The sequence below is a fragment of the Salmo salar genome, chromosome ssa20, assembly GCF_905237065.1.
Source record: "Salmo salar chromosome ssa20, Ssal_v3.1, whole genome shotgun sequence".
NCBI classification, from domain to species: Eukaryota; Metazoa; Chordata; class Actinopteri; order Salmoniformes; family Salmonidae; genus Salmo; species Salmo salar.
This window is the reverse complement of record NC_059461.1, coordinates 67,847,145-67,860,924: the sequence shown is the minus strand read 5'-3', so window position 1 is coordinate 67,860,924 and position 13,780 is coordinate 67,847,145. Positions and strand designations below refer to the sequence as shown.

Below are 13,780 nucleotides of genomic sequence, written 5' to 3'. Positions count from 1 at the left end.
TGTGGCATATCAAGAAGCTGATTAAACAGCATGATCATTACACAGGTGCACCTTGTGCTGGGGACAATAAAAGGCCACTCTAAAATGTGCAGTTTTGGCACACTAGACAATGCCACAGTCTAAAGTGTTGAGGGAGTGTGTAATTGGCATGCTGACTGCAAGAATGTCCACCAGAGCTGTTGCCAGAATTGTTATTTTTTTTTGAGAATTTGGCAGTACGTCCAACCGCCCTCACAACCGCAGACCACGTGTAACCACGCCAGCCCAGGACCTCCACATCCGGCTTCTTAACCTGAGGGATCATCTGAGGTCAGCCATCCGGACAGCTGATTAAACTGAGGAGAATTTCTGTCTGTAATAAAGCCCTTTTGTAGGGAAAAACTGATTGGCTGGGCCTGGCTCCCCAATGGGTGGGCCTATTCCCACCCATGGTTGCACCCCCCCTGCCCAGTCATGTAAGATCTATAGATTAGGGCCTAATTAATTTATATAAATTTAATGATTTCCTTTTATGAACTGTAACTCAGTAAAATCGTTGCATTTATGTTCAGTATAGATACAGTATCTCACCACCCCATCCCCCTCCCTCTTCTCCCTCTCCTCCCTCTCCATACCATCCTCTCATTAAACATCCAGTCGCCTGAGTGTTCCCCATAGACGTATGTTTCTTGAGAGGTGGTTGGCCAGCTCAACCACTTCCTGTGACAATTTAAGGATGCCTTCCCCATCTCTCATCTCTGTCGCCTCTGTTTGCGTCTCTCCCCTCCCTCCCTCCCCTTTGTTCTCTTGCTCTCTCTCTTTCTGAGTATCTCTGTCTGCGTCTCTCTCCCTGACTCTTTTGGCGCAGGGAGTTAAGGCGCTCGCTCCTCCGCTCTGTGGAATTCAGGGGTTGTAAAACAGAAACGATGCATCAGCACATTCAGACTGAGTCACTCAAACCCAGAGCACCATGGCTTGTATTGAATCACCAGGCTGGTGCCACCTGCTGGATGGATATAAACCTAGGGTGCATTTCTCTTGTCCAAACTGGTTTCCTCTCCTTGATCTGAAAGCACAGGCTGAGTGCAATATGGAAAAAGCTTTCAATTAGGGAAGATTGGACTGAGATGCACCCTAAACACGAACAATTAGAGCTGGGCGATATATCATCTATACCGGAATGGATTTTTATCACTGAGTGTCAGTATTAAGGTCTAGTATTGCCATAACCAATGTAGTTCCTTCCATACAACATGAGTAAAGACAGTTCTCTTATTCATTTCAACTATACAGAGCATCACCTTGTTTTTTGATAAAGAAGTGGTATCCATGATATGCCAATGTTGGGAGTGTCATGTCTTGACTCCGACCCCCTTCTCTCTCTAAGGTGGTGATTAACTGTCCTATTGTGAAAGGCCTGAAGTACAATGAGGCCACGCCCAACTTCCACCAGTGGCGGGACGCGCGGCAGGTGTGGGGGCTCAACTTTGGCAGTAAGGAGGATGCTGCCCTCTTCGCCAACGGAATCGCCCACGCACTGGAAGTGCTCAATTCCCTGTCAGACGCAGGTACTATTAGAATGGATCATCCATGCAGCCTCAACATGCTTTGCAATTACCTAAAGGCACAGCACTGTCTGAGAAAGAATTGTGAGAGATGCATGTGTAGAAACATGAGCATGACTTGCATCTCACAGCTTTCTTCCTAAGTCATACTCTCTTTCCCCTCTCTATCTCCAGGTTATGCTACCCTCCCCCGCCCAGTGTCAAATGGACCCTCCCCAGAGGAACTGGAACAGCAGCGGAGGTACCAAGTGTGGAATATCTGGGGTGGGAGGGGGGGGGGAGTACAGTACACTCACCTTTACTTCCAGATTGAGTTGTAATTAAGGGTCAATACAAGTATCATGACAAAATAGCTTCGTATGACCAGAGTCCCACTGACCTGGTTTTACATAACCACACATGTACACTGACTCAAAGGATTTGTCAGCATTAGCCTTACGCTGCTTAGCCCTTAGCCAGCCTCTTGAGGTCCGAGTCTGTAAAGCGAAAGAAGGTGAACTCTTTGACATCAGAATCTATCCTTTCCCAACAACCTCTCCCTGTGGACCCCACACTCGCCAAGGATACGCCCAGCTTTTACCTGTTAATCTCATTTAGTCTAATGGGCAATATATAACACACTGGGGAGGCTCTGGGATAGGCTGGCGAGATTGTCCATCAAATGGTGGTAGTAATGGTCACAGATATGATTGTCAAGATGGTACCGATGGTAAGGGGCGGCATCTTACGAGCTCCTACTCCTTTGCTATATAGTGACTTTTATCGTGTTTATCTTAACTTTTTTGTACAGAAAGTTCATAGTATTATCACATATGATAGCCTAAGCACTTCTGGGCATCAGATCGACAGTTACTTACCTCGATTACCTTTGACTTCAACTCAGCTGTTCCACTGTTCATACCGGACCCTATTACCATTGTTCCATGGGCTACCAAAACGCTGTAGGCGTAGACACTGGAGATGAGGTAGAGTCCTGATAAAATTGAGGTGAAGAGAAACCGAACGGTGCTCCTCTGTTTTATTGGCAAATGTCCAGTCACTCAAGAATGAGATGGATGAGCTTTGTTCGAGAGTCTCCTATCAGAGAGACTTGAAAATACGTTATGCATATAGTACTCAGTGGCTTCTCCATGCAGCAGCAGGATCAGATGGTGGCTTCAGGGATGTCGAAAGGCAATGGAGTGTTTTCATTAATAACAACTGGTGTGCTGCTTCAAGTGTGATCCACAGATGATCAATCTCAGTTGCACTTCACACTGCCGTCTCCCACCTGGATAAGAGGGGAAATAACTGCGAAACCATCTAGACCACCTTTACTCCACACACAGAGACGCGTATAAAGCTCTCCCTCGCCCTCCATTTAGCAAATCTGACCATAATTCTATCCTCCTGATTCCTGCTTACAAAAAAACCCCATTTAATGCAGGAAGCACCAGTGACTCGATCTATTAAAAAAAGTGGTCAGATGAAGCAGATGCTAAACTACAGGACTGTTTTGCTAGCACAGACTGGAATGTGTTCCGGGATTCTTCCGATGGCATTGAGGAGTACACCACATCAGTCACTGGCTTTATCAATAAGCGCATCTAGGATGTCGTCCCCACAGTGACTGTACGTACATACCCCAACCAGAAGCCATGGATTACAGGCAACATTTGCACTGAGCTAAAGGCTAGAGCTGTCACTTTCAAGGAGCAGGACTCTAACCTGCAAGCTTAAAAGAAATCTTGCTATGCCCTCCGATGAACCATCAAACAGGCAAAGCGTCAATACAGGACTAAGATCGAATCGTACTACACCGGCTCCGGGGATGTGGCAGGGCTTGCAAACTATTAGACTATAAAGGGAAGCACAGCCGAGAGCTGCCCAGTGACACAAGCCTACCAGACGAGCTAAATAACTTCTATGCTCGCTTTGAGGCAAGTAACATTGAAACATGCATGAGAGCATTAACTGTTCCAGACAACTGTGTGATCACGCTCTCCGTAGCCTATGTGAGTAAGACCTTTTAAACAGGTCAACATTCACAAGGCCGCTGGGCCAGACGGGTTACCAGAACGTGTACTCCGAGCATGCGCTGACGAACTGGCAAGTGTCTTCACTGACATTTTCAACCTCTCCCTGTCGGAGTCTGAAATAGCAACATGTTTCATCAGACCACCATAGTCCCTGTGCCCAAGAACATGAAGGTAACCTGCCTAAATGACTACCGACCCATAGCACTCACGTCTGTAGCCATGAAATGCTTTGAAAGGTTGGTAATGGCCCACATCAATACCATAATCCCAGAAACCATAGACCCACTCAAATTTGCATTCCGCCCAAACAGATCCACATATGATGCAATCTCTATTGCACTCCACACTGCCCTTTCCCACCTGGACAAAAGGAACACTTATGTGAGAATGCTATTCATTGACTACAGCTCAGCGTTCAACACCATAGTACTCTCAAAGCTCATCACTAAGCTAAGGATCCTGGGACTAAACGCCTCCCTTCGCAACTGGATCCTGGACTTCCTGACGGGCCGCCCCCAGGTGGTAAGGGTAGGTAACAACACATCCGCCACGCTGATCCTCAACACGGGCCCCTCAGGGATGTGTGCTCAGTCCCCTCCTGTACTCCCTGTTCACTCATGACTGCACGACTCCAACACCATCATTACATTTTTTTATTACTATTATTATTATTATTATATATTTTTATATATATTTTTTTTGTTGTAATTTTTTGTAAAAAAATTTTTTTACTGCATCATTGATTGTATGTTGTTTTACTCCATGTGTAACTCTGTGTTTTTGTATGTTGTCGAACTGCTTTGCTTTATCTTGGCCAGGTCGCAATTGTAAATGAGAACTTGTTCTCAACTTGCCTACCTGGTTAAATAAAGGTGAAATAAATAAAAATAAATAAATAAAAATTTGCTGATGACACAAGTGGAAGGCCTGATCACAGACAACGATGAGAGACCTGACTGTGTGGTGCAAGGACAACAACCTCTCCCTCAACATGATCAAGACAAAGGAGATGATTGTGGACTACAGGAAAAGGAGGACCAAGCACGCCCCCATTCTCATCGACGGGGCTGTAGTGGAGCAGGTGGAGAGCTTCCAGTTCCATGGCTTCCACATCACTAACAAGCACACCAAGACAGTCGTGAAGAGGGCACAACAAAACCTATTTCCCCTCAGGAGACTAAAAAGATTGAACATGGGTCCTCAGATCCTCAAAAGGTTTTACAGCTGCACCATCAAGAGCATCCTGACGGGTTGCATCACTGCCTGGTATGGCAACTGTTCGGCCTCCGACCACAATGCATTACAGAGGGTAGTGCGTACGGCCCAGTACATCACTGGGGCCAAACTCCCTGCCATCCAGGACCTCTATATCAGGCAGTGTCAGAGGAAGGACCAAAAAATTGCCAATGGCTCCATCCACCCAAACCATAGGCTGTCATACACTACATGCGCGCATACACTACACACACACATACCGAAACAGCACACACACACATACACACTTTTACACTCATTTGCTGCTGCTACTCTGTTCTTTATTTTACTCTTATTATATATCCTGATGCCTAGTCACTTTACCCTGCTTGTACATACAGTATCTACCTCAAGCACCTCATAGCTCTGCTCATTTTATTTGGTACTGGTACTCCCTGTATGTAGCTCCATTCTTGTGTATTTTATTCCTCTTGTTAATATTTTATTTTTAAACCCTGCATCATTGGGAAGGGCTCGTAAGCAAATGTTTCACAGTAAAGTCTACACCAGCCTTCAGTCAACCAAGAGTGCTTTTAAAGTGTGTGTGTGTGTGTGTGTGTGTGTGTGTGTGTGTGTGTGTGTGTGTGTGTGGCAGCTGCAGGTCCTGTGGGTGACAGATGTGCTGGGGTAGGGGACCTGGATTGACCCGGATTAGGGCTTCTTGGCCAAATGTGTACTTTCATTTCAGTGCTGGACTAATCAGGAGCTCCTTCCCCAACCCAGCGTGGCCGCATAGTCAACACGGTTTAATAACAGATATGCTCCTCAGTCTAACGCTGCTCCAGAGCCATTTGTCACAATTAGACAGTGCCCACAAGGATTGTTTGAAAATGGTTGTTGCTTTAATTAAATAATTGCTGGGACAGTTCACTTGCCATGTCATTAGTGTGGAAAGATGAAAACCAAAATGTAATTTCTCTGCCAGGTCACCTCTGGCTTGAGACCTCCTTTTCAGGGAGGATGTGGTGCCTTCCCATTCATCGCCTCACCAGATACATTGTTATATTATTTGTGCCTCTTAATCTGTTGACTGTTTGGGTGTGTTTAGTGTATGTTTGTTTGTCTCTTAGTGTTAATCTCCATGAGTTTTATCTCTGTAGGCTGGAGCAGCAGAGGCTGGAGCAGCAGAGGCTGGAGCAGCAGGAGACAGAGCGTCAGGAGAGGCAGGAGTGGGAGAGACTGGAGAGAGAGAGACAAGCTGCAGCAGGTCAGAGGTCACACTGAAAGCAATACAGTTAGCCTTTTTGAACACGCCATTATTTGTTTTAGCCATTCCCTGAACGCAGTACACTGACTGTCTTAACTTTTTTTTATTTCTAGTGCCCGCTGCACCATTGGCTCCCCCAGCACCTCAGGGCCCTCCTCCACCCCCCGGCCCTCCTCCGTCTGGGCCCCCTCCACCCCCGGGACCTCCTCCCCCAGGACCCCCGGCCGCAGGATCAGGACCCCCGCCCGCCCCACCGCTGCCCTCCCCGGGAGGAGATGGGGGCCTAGGGGGGGGTGCAGGGGGCCTGGCGGCAGCCTTAGCCGGGGCCAAGCTCCGCAGAGTGGCCAAGGTGAGAGAGAGAAAGGAGAAAGTGGAATCAGGATTAGAATTAGCATAACGATAGATACAAAACTATCTCCACATTTATGCAACCACCATTCATTTCTGATTTGGACTTCAATGTCATTCATTTTGAATGCCGAGCCTCTGTTTTGCAGTGCTAGCAAGAGCTAAAGGTGTTGTTGTGTCGATACTCTAACATCTCCTGTGTCTTCTACTGCCCTCTGTAGGATGATAGTGGTAGTGGTGCTGTTGCTGCTACTGCAGCACCGGCTGCCAAGCCTGATCAAAGCCGCACCAGTGCCTCCATCGGTGGTGGTGGTGGTGGAGGAGGAGGCTTGATGGGTGAGATGGCATCCATCCTGGCACGGAGGTAGGTGGCACTGAACGCACTCCTATAAATGAACAGATCCATACGCCTCAGTCTATAGCGCTGTGCATGCCTCTCTATGGCTCTGATCTAGCTTAGTGAATCTTTACGTGTTGTCTCACACTCTTACTCTCCTTTTATGTCTGTCTGTCTTGTTCAGGAAAAAAATGGCAGACGGTGGGGCTAAGCCACCTGCTAAGATGGCAGATAATGTAAGTATTTGTTAATTTATTGGCCAACTATGTTGTGAATACAGATTTGAAAGATGTCCATGTAGTCAGAAAACACACAAGTTTGGCTGGTCTAACTATGTTTCCTGTTTCCTTTCTACCGACAGGATGACTCAGAGTCCCAAGGCCAAAGTGGTGAGAACCGTCTGTGCGCCAGTCTGTTTTGTTTGTACCTGGAAGACAAATTTGCTTAATATTAGACTTTAACACAGTTTGGATTTAAAATATGCCTCTCTGCTTTTTAGACACTCTTGGACGAAGACCTTGGGAGAAATCGGCCACTATGCCAAGGTAAGGTTTCAGCTTCCTATGCTCTCTTCGTGTCTGTAGTAAGAGCAGCCTGTGTGGACGCATGTCAATCTCAGAATTCAAAGAGGTGTGTGTGTGTGTGTGTGTGTGTGTGTGTGTGTGTGTGTGTGTTGATTAATTGATTGTGTCCCGTTCTAAGAGCAGAGTGTGTGTCTCACAAACAGGAATCACTCCATCTCCAAGAGCATGGACTCCACCTCTCCCTTGTCCCAGGGTCCCAGGTACAAAGTCCCTCCCCTGACAAGACAACAGGACTGACGCTTTGCTGCTCTCCCTAACATACCGTCCCACCTCCCTTCCCTCTGTCAGGTCAACAGGGGCACAGCTTCAGAGCGTGGTGCTGGGCCATTGTTCTGTTGACAGCACCACCTAGTGGACTGGAGAACGCTGGGACTTCTGTGACAGCTTTTAGCATGTCTGCTCAAAAAGCTGCAGGATTACATTCTGATATGTGAATTGATATTTTTTTTATTCGTATTTATTCATTTGTACCAAAGAAAACAAGTGATAGACAACAATACAGATTTGTTTAAAAATGTTTTTTTTTAAACGGTGTGGAGGTGTGGTTGGAAGCCCAAGGGCTTATATGAAAACAACACCACAAAAAAACAATATCCAATACATGAGTACAAAAACGTTTGTTAAAACGGATAACAAAACCTACTAATTATAAATGAATTGATCAGTAATCACGCAAAACATTTTTGTATGAGAGTTAGGCTATATGGAGGAGATTACTGAATAGTTTGGTTCATCAGGCTGACCCCCAGTTATTGCTTAAGGTTATTGAGGGATTCTGTTTTGGCAATGTGAAGATAAGCATTTCAGAGTATGTTACCTCTATATCTGATAGATAATTGACTATGTGAGAGAGATTTCAGAATTAACCTTGAAGAATCCATTGAAGGGTTTAGGTAAACTGTCTGGGAGGTATTTGTAGATGAAAGTGCACAATTGGCGTACATTAATGTCGTAAATAGACACGATATTGAGTTTCTTAAACAAAGGTGCAGATGGAGCCAGGTAGCTAGTCTTGAGTAATTTGTGTAGGTAGGAGGCATGTGTACTGGCCCAGACAATATTACAGTAAATGAGATATGGGTAAATTGAAACTATAGTATAGAGTTAGGAAGCAAGCCTGATTACCCAAACCACTAATCTTTCTGATGATACCAACCGATTTCATCACTTTGCTACCAAAAAATTGAATATGATCTTTCCAGGATAACTTTTCATCAATTACAACTCCAAGGAATCTAGTGGATGTGACTTCCATTTCATTCCCACCAATTGAGATTCTGGCTCTTTATTAATTTTTTTTACAATATTTCTTATTCATACTAGTGAATACATTAAAGTTAGAATTTTGTTATATTTATTTTTTTACATTTAAAGATAATTTGTTTATCTGGAACCATTCAGAACATTTGACCATGCTTGAGTTGGCTTCATTAATTACTGAATCAAAATTCTTGTGTGATAAAATCAAATTGGTATCATCAGCAAAGAGAATGGGAAGTACGGTAGAAGACACAGCAGCACGGTCATTGATATAGATTAGGAATAACAAAGGTACAATTATCCAAATCTTGACCCTGATAGATGCACAGCCATTTGAATAAACACATTGTTCTCTACCATAAACATAACTATATAACCAATTATATGGGGTCACTTAGAAATGTCCTTGTTTTTTAAAGAAAAGCACTTTTTTTGTCCATTAAAATAACATCCAATTGATCAGTAAATTCAGTGTAGACATTGTTAATGTTATAAATGACTATTGTAGCTGGAAACGGCTTTAAAGAAAATGTTTTTTATGGAATATCTACATAGGCGTACAGAGGCCCATTTATCAGCAACCATAACACCCGGTGTTCCAATGGCATGTTGTGTTAGCTAATCCAAGTTTATAATTTTAAAAGGCTAATTGATCATTAGAAAACCCTTTTCTAATTATGTTAGCACAGCTGAAAACTGTCCGCCTTTTAGACTAGTTGAGTATCTGGAGCTTCAACATTTGTGGGTTCGATTACAGGCTCGAAATGGCTAGAAACAAAGAACTTTCTTCTGAAACGCATCAGTCTATTCTTGTTCTGAGAAATGAAGGCTATTCCATGCAAGAAATTGCCAAGAAACTGAAGATCTTGTACAACGCTGTGTACTACTCCCTTCACAGAACAGCGCAAACTGGCTCTAATCAGAATAGAAAGAGCAGTGGGAGGCCCCGGTGCACAACTGAGCAAGAGGACAAGTACATTAGTGTCTTGTTTGAGAAACAGATGCCTCACAAGTCCTCAACTGGCAGCTTCATTAAGTAGTACCCGCAAAACACCAGTCTCAGCGTCAACAGTGAAGAGCCGACTCCGGGATGCTGGCCTTCTAGAGGTCCTCTGTCCAGTGTCTGTTCTTTTGCCCATCTTAAATGTATCTTTTTATTGGCCAATCTGAGATCTGGCTTTTTCTTTGCAATTCTGCCTAGAAGACCAGCATCCCGGAGTCGCCTCTTCACTGTTGACATCAATTTGATGTTATTTTAATGGACAAAAAATGTGCTTTTCTTTCAAAAACAAGGACATTTCTAAGTGACCCCAAACTTTAAGTATTCAGACCCTTTACCCAGTACTTTGTTGAAGCATTTTGGCAGCGATTACAGCCTCGAGTCTTCTTGGGTATGACACTACAAGCTTGGTACACCTGTATTTAGGGAGTTCCTCCTGTTCTTCTCTGCAGATCCTCTCAAGCTCTATGAGGTTGGATTGGGAACGTTGCTGCACAACTATTTTCAGCTCTTTCCAGAGATGTTCGATCGAGTTCAAGTCTGGGCTCAGGCTGGGCCACTCAAGGACATTCAGAGACTTGTCCCGAAGCCATTCCTGCATTGTCTTGACTGTGTGCTTTGGGTCGTTGTCCTGTTGGCAGGTGCACCTTCGCACCCCTCTGAGGTCCTGAGCACTCTGGAGAAGGTTTTCATCAAAGATCTCTCTGTACTTTGCTCTGTTCATCTTTTGTTCTCCTGACTAGTCTCCCAGTCCTTGCTGCTGAAAATCATCTCCCACAGCATGATGCTGCCTACCACCATGCTTCACTGTAGGGATTGTGCCAGGTTTCCCCCAGATGTGACGCTTGACATTCAGACCAAAGAATTCTATTTTGATTTCATCAGACCAGATAATCTTGTTTCTCATGGTCTGAGAGTCCTTTAGGTGCCTTTTGGCAACTCCATGCAGGCTGTCATGTGCCTTTTTACCGAGGAGTGGCTTCCGTCTGGCCACTCTACCGTAAAGGCCTGATTGGTGGAGTGCTGCAGAGATGGTTTTCCTTCTGGAAGGTTCACAGAGGAACTCTGGAGTTCTGTAAGTGACCATCGGATTCTTGGGCACATCCCTGACCAAGGCCCTTCTCCCCTGTTTGGCCTGGCGTCCAGCTCTAGGAAGAGTCATGGTGGTTCCAAACTTCTTCCATTTAAGAATGATGGAGGCCACTGTGTTCTTAGGGACCTTCAATGCTGCAGAAATGTTTTGGTACCCTTCCCCAGATCTGTGCCTCGAAACAATCCTGAATCTGAGCTCTACGGTCAATTTCTTCTACCTCATGGCTTTGTTTTTGCTCTGACATGCACTGTCAACTGTGGGACCTTATATAGACAGGTGTGTGCCTTTCCAAATCATGTCCAATCAATTAAATTTACCACAGGTTTACTCCAAGTTGAAGAAACATCTCAAGGGATGATCAATGGAAACAGGATGCACCTGAGCTCAATTTTTAGTCACATAGCAAAGGGTCTGAATACTTATGTAAATAAGATATTTCTGTTCTAAAACCCTGTTTTCACTTTGTCATGATGGGGTATTGTGTGTAGATTGCTGAGGATTTTTATTTATTTAATCATTTTAGAATAAGGTTGTAACGTAACAAAATGTGGAAAAGTCAAGTGGTCTGAATACTTCCGAATACACTGTAGATGGCTTTTTCTTATTCAACAGTTGAGGGATGATTTTCCAAGTTTACTTTATATTATTTAAGGATTCTTGGAATTTGTTATCCCTTGATGTAGTATAGAATGGAATATTGTTTGTCTGGCCTGTCATTTCTGGACATTTGGTGGTGTGGTCAACAGTCAAATGTCATTGAAACTTTGAAAGCTATCCTTGGGTTGTCTGTGTTTTTCACAGAATGTGGTTTTGTATGTGTGGTGCTTCCTGAGGCCTCTTTGGTGGTGCTATGGTGATGGGTTGGATTGACAGCGTAGGTTGTCACAGTGATGAGACTATGCTCAATCTTAATCAGTCCCTCCCTTTCTCTCTCTGCCTCCCCTACCCACTCGCTTTCTTTCCCCCCATTGCCACACCTCATCCAGGGTGAAGCCTGCAGGTGCTAATAATGATGCTGGAGGTGGTGAAGAGACCGATATTGAGAGGATTAAACGGGTAAATATTATTTTCTGCTGCACCTCTAATGCCAAGACTAGTAAAGACATAATCATATACAATACTAATACTGTAAATGATAGAATGTTTTTATTGCTTCCTGCAGGAGATTCTTGACGAGATGAGGAAGGAGTTACAAAAAGTCAAGGAGGAGATAATCGGAGGTGAGACTGCAGATATTTGTTTTGGGCCACAACCATGTTTCACACACAGACTGATCCAATAAGGGGGAAAATAGCAAAGGCACTACTTATTTTGTCAGATGTTGTATTGATTGTTTCTTGTCTCCTGTTCCACAGCCTTTATTGAGGAGCTACAGAAGAGGGGCTCCACATAGTTCTGCTAGCGTGGCGGGAGGAACGGGGGGATAGAATGGATAGAGGAGGTTATGGCCCTGTGTGGACCTCTCCCCCATCACCCCCTCCAGTGTACCCCAGGGATTTTTCTTTCTCTTTCTCACACATTCACACACCTACATAATTGCACATAATTATACCTTAACCCAGGGAACCGATTTAACAACAACATCCAAACAAAGGACTAGATCACCTGCTGCGATGACACCAGCTCTCCTCACTCATCCCTTCTTGTATCCAACTTTTCCTTCATTTCATGACAACCACTGCAGAGCACATAATCACGGCTGTTGTTGCTCTTACTCCTTGTCATGTACAGTTGTATCTCTCCCCCCATGTATCTGTCCCATAGAAATCCTGCTCCTATTCACTCCCTTCGTCAGACAGACCATTGTTTTTACTGGGGTATTCAGTAATCAGGGAAGATCATATCATTCATTCTTGTTACTGTAATGGCAGAGTGGATGGTTGGCTTTTGTAAGAATCCTCTTTAACCTGGCACAACTTCAACCTCATACTGCCTTCAAATAAAAACTTTTAGATAACCCTTGAACGCTAGGCCTATGTTGTGTTGTCTTGGCCCATCTTGAGAATGTGGGAGGACACTACCAGATTGTTCATGGACCCTGTGGTTGAGGGCTTTCATCCACAGCACACACTGCTCCCTGCAGGCCTGGTGCACAACAGCAAGAGCTTATACTGCCTTGAAGCAACGTCTACCACTCCGAAGTGGACTGTTCTGTCAATGGCCAAAATAGAGAGACTACACAAACTTCAATTCTACAGACTTGGAGAAGTCAGAGGAGACATGCAAAGGGAATGTGATGGACGACTGCCTGGAGTGCTGTGAGAGAGGAGAGTGCTGTGGTTCTGTGCTATGGAGGGAATCCTTGTTCTTTCTGCAATGTACTTGGCCTAGAGAAAGTGTATTTTGTGTGCCACTCCATGTGCCACTCACACTCTCATCTTTACCTTCTGCTCAAAACAAGACACTAATCATTGGCCAGTGCAGTGGTCCTAAACTGTACTGTTTTGTTTTAAATTTTAGGTGTGTTTTCTAACTAACATTGAAATAAAATAAATAAAATAAAAAAATGGCCATAACTAAGTCAATTGACCAACTGCCTTGGAGAATAGATATATTTGTTTTGAGGGCAAATTTTTGAAAAACTGAATTGCTCTTTCTATTTTAATTGAGGTGAATGGGAATTGTTTTGATTTTTTTTTTTTTTTAAGAGAGATTATTTTGGGTTACTGTTTTTTTCTAATAGTTTAAGCTTTTTACACTGAAATATAAATAAAACATTGTAGAGACACTGGATTGGAGATGCCTTTATAGTGAAATACAGCCGCTTCTTGTAACGCATCGGAGTCTTGGGTTTTACCTTTTGTTGGTCTTCCCATTGAAGTGCATTTCCATCCTTTTCAAGCCTTTAATATTTTCAGGATATTCTGGCTGTCGAGGCATTGAATTGAATTACGATGTTGTGCATGTATTCAATACAGCTCAAACGCATTTATGAACATTTTAAATAGGAAAGAATGAAATGTATTTAGATATTTTCAATATGACTCACAGCATATAGGGATATAGGAATGTTTCTCTGGTTTTGTTCCTTCCAGAGTGAGGGATCAAATGTTTTTCTCTATTAAAGTGTGATGCTTGGGACGACCCAACTAAAACGGTTGTGTAATGGTTATGGTCAGGGTTAGATCTACGGTT

General features: G+C 44.0%; 1 protein-coding gene across 2 annotated transcripts in view; it reads left to right on the top strand.

Moving 5' to 3' along the window:
• vaspb (vasodilator stimulated phosphoprotein b) overlaps positions 1–13,423 on the top strand; it is a 43,412-nt gene extending 29,989 nt beyond the window's left edge. Inside the window, exons 3-14 of one of the 2 annotated variants that reach the window (XM_045703847.1) lie at positions 1,367–1,547; positions 1,719–1,785; positions 5,917–6,023; positions 6,137–6,372; positions 6,593–6,735; positions 6,893–6,944; positions 7,070–7,097; positions 7,208–7,253; positions 7,436–7,492; positions 11,632–11,701; positions 11,808–11,865; positions 12,001–13,423. In XM_045703847.1, coding sequence (XP_045559803.1) covers positions 1,367–1,547; positions 1,719–1,785; positions 5,917–6,023; positions 6,137–6,372; positions 6,593–6,735; positions 6,893–6,944; positions 7,070–7,097; positions 7,208–7,253; positions 7,436–7,492; positions 11,632–11,701; positions 11,808–11,865; positions 12,001–12,038 — 1,083 coding nt within the window. In that variant the 3' untranslated portion in view covers positions 12,039–13,423. The remainder of the gene's footprint in view (positions 1–1,366; positions 1,548–1,718; positions 1,786–5,916; positions 6,024–6,136; positions 6,373–6,592; positions 6,736–6,892; positions 6,945–7,069; positions 7,098–7,207; positions 7,254–7,435; positions 7,493–11,631; positions 11,702–11,807; positions 11,866–12,000) is intronic. The other variant, XM_045703848.1, reaches the window with a different exon arrangement.
• Positions 13,424–13,780: the final 357 nt, after the last annotated feature.